This window comes from Haplochromis burtoni, unplaced genomic scaffold (genome assembly GCF_018398535.1).
Source record: "Haplochromis burtoni strain Fernald_Lab_line unplaced genomic scaffold, NCSU_Asbu1 Contig_309, whole genome shotgun sequence".
Classification (NCBI taxonomy): domain Eukaryota; kingdom Metazoa; phylum Chordata; class Actinopteri; order Cichliformes; family Cichlidae; genus Haplochromis; species Haplochromis burtoni.
The window spans coordinates 1-6,225 of record NW_024582670.1 but is presented as its reverse complement, the minus strand read 5'-3'; the positions used below and the strand labels follow the sequence as shown (position 1 = coordinate 6,225).

The following is a 6,225-nucleotide window of genomic DNA, read 5'->3' as shown; positions in this document are numbered from 1 at the left end:
GATCTCTTTCCTCTTCTTCTCCGTAGTCTACGGGGAACGCTGAAAGCGCTGGCCGAAGATTCAGTCACAGGCAGAGGGTGGAAGGTACCAGAGGAATGCGGGAAAAAGAGTGGAGAATGGAAAGTCCCACAAATGGAAAAGGAAAAAACATCTTTGGCCGTCATTGACGAACGGATGGATAATAGCGTCAGACGGTCGTAGACCAAGGCAGCCAGAACATCATTAAAACAGTTAAAAAACAGCAGAGTAGAGAGAAAAAACACAACAATAGAGCGAAAACAGCTACACCCGACAGCGGCAAAGCCAAACACAGGCGCCATCATGCCGGAAATGTTTTTAGATAAATAGATAAATGATGGTGATGTAGATCTTTACTCAGACTGCTGGCTCAGTTGTGGCTCTCCTTCAACTTTTTTCACTCACCATTTCTTTATGCAGCACAAAGCATTCAGTCAATAGTTAATATTAACCTCTGTCTCTCTGTGGATTCTCATGTGTGTTTTCATGTTCTTGCTCAGATATGGTTGGATTATAAAAATACTTCCCTTCTTTGAAAATGTGTCTTTGTAAGGAACTTAGCGTTAAATGGAAACCCTGTCCACTATGAGATAAAGGAGAACAACAGCCTAATACCTGCAGGCCTGACAACAGGAGATGTATCACTCCTGTAATACCTGTAACATTCAGCAGTCGCCTCATTGTTCTGACACACACAACAGAACTACACTACACACTAACGACACAAGATTTGCGCTAAACGTCTCAAATCTCTCACATCTCAAGGCACTGCCGTCACTCCCAAAACTTCCCCCCGTTTCTTAACAACTAGATGCCACGTTGCCATATCATTTTTTGATTGGTCGACATGGTACCTTTTTGGACGAATAGGAAAGGGAGAGGGGGGTGGAGTTTGTTTTTGCTCACAGGTGGAGAGCGCTTTCGAGCCTTTTTTCTTATAAAACGCCGTTTTTACCGTTTCTTCCCGCAGTAAATATAAACAACGACAGTATTCAGGAAGAAAACCAAACACTGCAGATATTTTTATCATAACTCTGGTTTCACGTGGCCGATCAACACAATTTAAAAACTGGTATAAAGTCCACACTTTTTCCATAAATTGTTCCGTCTGTCCTGCTCACATCTCCATGGTTGTCCACGTTGTCATTAACGTGGCTTCACTCCAAATCAGCCATTCTTTGCTAGCTAAAACACCGCTGTCGGCACATAAGGACGCTGTCATAGCCTGTCAGCGACGTTGATTAGCTGCGTATATACGAATGTGAATCGCATTATTGGCAGGACTATGGGATAAGGTGGCATCGTTCTAATCCAATACGGGAGAGATTGCGCACGTGCGCAGCTTAGAGGGAATATTGACAGAGATGTCTCTTCAATCAATATGTGCATGCAGTTCTTACGTGTTATAAGAGGGTATATTGCTGATCTGTGTGCTGCCTAACCTATTATGAACATCTGGAGGGTAAGGACATTAACCATTGCCACCACCTCTCTGCACACTAACATCTGTAGCTGATAATATTAGTGTAACCAGTATGGTGATTCTAAGTGCTGTTCAAGATAACGCCACTCCGGGGTAGCAATGCAGAGTCAACATCAGAAGTACAGTAAACCAGCAAGGTGAGACTTCGAAACAATACTGTGGTTCACGTTATCGAAACACACACACACACACACACACACACACACACACACACACACACACACACACACACACACACACACACACACACTATTCCAAAAAAAAGAGTAAAATTTTCACTGACTCATCCCTGTTGCTGTTAGCAAACTAATTACATTAGTAGAAATATATTTAGCTTATAATTAACAAGCGTCATTTTCTTAACAGAAACATTTCTGCTCTGAACTGCAAGAAAAAACCCTGAGTAGAAAGCTCACATCAAGACAATAGACCCTGTGCACGAGAAAATGCTGAACCAGGTTCAGGGAGCGGCAGCCCTTTGCTGCGACCAAATGGGAGTAAGGGGAGGGAGACAAGACAAAAGACATACTGTGGAAGAGAACCAGAGATTATTTATAAATTTGGCCAGATTTCTGCAGATGAGAGCTGCTACATTCAAACTGAAATGGATGCCACTTATCCTAACAAGACCAAGGTTTTCTCAAAATTTCTCAATTATCTATAAAGCCCACATCATTTTTGGGAGGTTTGGAAGGTTAACCCAGCACTATCCTCAAAGGAATACTCCAGACCTTTCTCCCATTTGGTTTTGGCAATAAGTGATTTGTTCTCCGGGAGAGTTAAGATCTCAAGCACATGGTGTGTTAACAGTTTTGAGGTGATACTGAGATATGGGCTATTTGTTCTAGGTTACGGTGTCTTGTTAAACAGCTGGAGAAGGGAGAAGCATCTGTGGTGGAACTGAAGAAAAACCTGGAGTTTGCCGCCTGTCTCCTTGAATCTCTCTGTCCTGAGGAAAACAGGTAAGGAGCTTTTAGCTAATTTCCCCATGTATAGACTTTAATCAGTGGTGGAAAAATAAAATAGTCAGTATTTCAATAAGACAATGTAATACTCACAATGCAATAAAACTTTTTTATATGTTGCGCTATGCCAAACATATTATGAGGCCTGGGAGCTTGAGGGTCCTGCGCAGTATCTTTGCTGTTCCTTGGAGTGTGCTCTTCTGGACAAAGATTTAGGATTTTGTTCCTGGGATTTGCTGGAGTCAGTCACCTAGCTTTAGGGTCAGTGCACCAAATGCTCAAATTACCACAGGGACCACTGTTACCTTCACCCTCCACATCTTCTTGAGTTCTTCTCTGAGCCCTTGGTACTTTTCCAGCTTCTCATGTTCCTTCTTTCTGATGTGTTTGTCATTTGGTATGGCTACATCTATCACTGGCCACAGCATACTCATAAAAAGTCCTGAGCATTGTCACTCACAGGTTTCTCTACAAATATTTTATTTTATTTTATTTTATTTTCTCCTTAATGTGAAGCTCTTTGGTCACAACTTGCCATTTTAAAGTGCTGTTTTAATTAAACTTGGCTTGGCTTGATTCATTTAAGATGAGGATGATAGATTAATTATTTTAGAAGATGAAAATGTACATTCAGTGTTTTTGTGAATGGTCTTGCAGACAACTGGGGCACCAAGATGATGAGCTGAGTGATATCCAGTCAGACTCTGTACCACTGGAGGTTCGTGACTGGTTGGCCTCCACTTTTACACGGCAGAGAACCCTGTTGCTGCACCACAGTGAAGACAAACCACACTTCCGCAGCATCGTCCGTGCAGTACAGGCTGGGATCTTTGTGGAGAGGTTTGGCTTAAGACAGCTATAAAAAATACAAGTCAGTTTAACAAGTCAGCATAGTAACAGAACAGAAGCCTAGGTAGCAATAAAAAGTGTGTACATTTGTTTTTCTATTTTCTTGTCTATTTATTTGAAAAAAAAAAGCATCACACATTTCTGTAACTAAAACATATGTTGAGAAGTTCGGCCAAATGGTACTTTTTTCTTGTAATGGTTTTGATTAAAATACAGTGAATAATTTGGATAAGGCCCCGAGATGCATCATTTTGTTTCCATGGATAAGACACAAACAATAGAAATGGACTGGCATATATATCATTTCTCTAGACTTGATGAACACTTGTTGCACTACCAGTCACATCCACCAATTAGAATTAATCTTAAATCTATCTTGATGTTCTTCAGCTATCTTACATCCCAAAAGTTAATTAAGAATCAGCAGTTAACCTAACAACTTGTCTCTGAGCTCTTGGGATACTGGAGTGATCAGAGAAAATCTATTTAGTACCTAGTAATAGCTTTGAATTACCCCTTTACCTTTGAATAGCATATTATGGCCGCAACTCAGGTCAACAGATATTATATTAGAATGGCTTGGGAGCCAATCCGAACCACTCAGTACAACACATATTATTCTCAAAATAAATTACGCAGATTATAGAAGTAATGCCAGAAATATAAACATTACTTTATCAATATAGAAAATGGAATGGTAAAAAAAATTGAGGTTGACAAGGTTTTAATAGAATAGATTTATTTTCCCCTTAGACTGAATAACAATTTAGAATAAACAAAAGTTAATCTTTCTTTATTATTTGGCCTAATATTGCAGTACTGCTTCAAAACTCTGGGGATCTTCTATTTTGGGGATGGATTTTTTTTAAAATAATATTGCCTCTGATTATTCCTTCTCCAAAATAAATGTAACATATTCAAATTAATAAATGAGTTACCATACTGGGCATAGTGCATTTGTTCATTTGGTGTGTGCTTGTGTTGCTGTGTACTTTTGTCTGTGGGTTACAGGATGTTCAGACGAACCTCCAACATGACTGGTCTCAGTTATTCCCTAAATGTCATCACTATGCTTAAGGTATAAATGCACATGTACTTGGTGATTTCTTTAAAAATAAAATCAGTGACATGTATGTGAGTCTGCATTCAGTTTTAATCTCAGTATTAAAATGTCATGAGCAAGTTATACAATAGAGAGTTAACAGATTAAGGCCAGGGAAAAAGTTTTCTATCTACCATACTAATATGCAGGAACAAAAGCTGCCATTTTGTGTATGACTTAGGTAAGACAAGGTACACAAGGACACACTCGTTTATGTTATTCAAATGATAATAAAACTGGTTTCTATGTGTCTGTAGCATGTAGATATGTGGTCGTTTGATGTGTTTGCACTGAATGATGCCAGCGGAAACCATGCTCTGAAAATTGTCTTCTTTGAACTGCTCAACAGATATAACCTGATTAATCGTTTCAAGGTAAACTCAAATAAAGACAGCTTCCATATATCATTTAAATGATTGACCCTCATATTATTTTAAGTTTTAAAGGGAATTTCTAATTCTAAAACAACAAGGTCTGCAGTTTTGTTTAAGAAGTGCAATACTTTAATAACCTTGTGAAAAAATTTCCCATACAGACTATAAATGACTTTTTGTTTTGTTTTTTATGTGGCGTTATCTTTTAAAGTGATGTAATCATATACGACTTAATTTTGCAGTCATCATGCTTCTCTCCTGCATTGTCTCAATATCAGATTCCTACCTCTGCACTCACATCATTTGTGGAGTCACTGGAAATGGGATACAGCAAATACAAAAACCCCTACCACAACTTGATACATGCTGCTGATGTCACACAAACGGTCCATTACCTGCTCATTAAGAGTGGAATAATGGTAAGTCTTGCTTGGTTAATGGTGATTTAAAATGTAACCAGGAAAACTGCTTTGCTTCTTTCGAGTTCTCAAAGAGAGACTTTTTCATATCTTGAAGTAATGGACTCTTTTTTTTCTTTACTGTTATGACCTGCTAGCAAGCCACAACATTTAAAACCTTAAAACTACCCCACATCCTGATAAAACATTAAAGGGGAAACACTGCTGCAATCCAATAGTCGGTATACCTTTGTCTTTTTTGTACAGATTTTGATCATTCTTTAGGTTTGTCTTTGGGGAGTCCATTAATCTTGCAGTTCAAGAAAGACCAGTATACTTTTAAAGCAATTCTAAACACAGAACTCATGAAGCCTTAGATTTAAGTGGCTATTGAATTTTTTTTATATTAACAATTGTGTAAAGCAATATTATATTCATATTTATTGCTTGTTTGTTTGTTACTACATACAAAATGCATCATCTCACTTTCTTTCAGCACTGGCTAACTGAGCTGGAGATCTTTGCCATTATTTTTGCAGCTGCCATCCATGACTATGAGCATACAGGGACTACTAATAACTTCCATATTCAGACCAGGTAATTCCTACTGAGCAACATTCAAATTATTGCAGTTTCTGAGGGGCTCTAGTGTTATTTAAAAGTCGTAAATAATTTTACTTGTAAAACGCCCTCCCAGGGAGGCCCCCTCTTCCTGAAGGACCAGAGAGGGGTCTCTCTAGCTGTCTATTGTCTAATGTTGCCTGGGTGTCCCTGCCTATATCTAACCTACTCTACAATACTTAACCATGTGGAATAAAGTGTTTAAAGTCATAATATTGTTTTTATAAAAAAAAAAGAAAAAATTCCCCGCTCGCCCCTGCGGGCGGTCAATCCTTCAAGATCGGGTCCTCTACCAGAGGCTTGGGAGCTTGAGGGACCTGCACAGTATCGTTCCTAGGACTGTGCTCTTCTGGACAGAGATGTCCGATGTTGTTCCCGGGATCTGCTGGAGCCACTCGCCTAGCTTGGGAGTCAC

The 6,225-nt window shown here is 39.1% G+C and overlaps 1 protein-coding gene across 1 annotated transcript; it reads left to right on the top strand.

Moving 5' to 3' along the window:
• Positions 1 to 2,349: 2,349 nt before the first annotated feature.
• Positions 2,350 to 6,011, top strand: pde1ca (phosphodiesterase 1C, calmodulin-dependent a; the record flags this gene model as incomplete). The annotated part of the gene is given in 6 exon segments (XM_005941284.2): positions 2,350 to 2,463; positions 3,124 to 3,306; positions 4,327 to 4,393; positions 4,675 to 4,791; positions 5,070 to 5,210; positions 5,686 to 6,011. Coding segments are annotated over 6 exon segments (727 nt in total), but the record flags the coding sequence as incomplete, so codon positions are not given.
• Between the last annotated feature and the right edge of the window lie 214 nt (positions 6,012 to 6,225).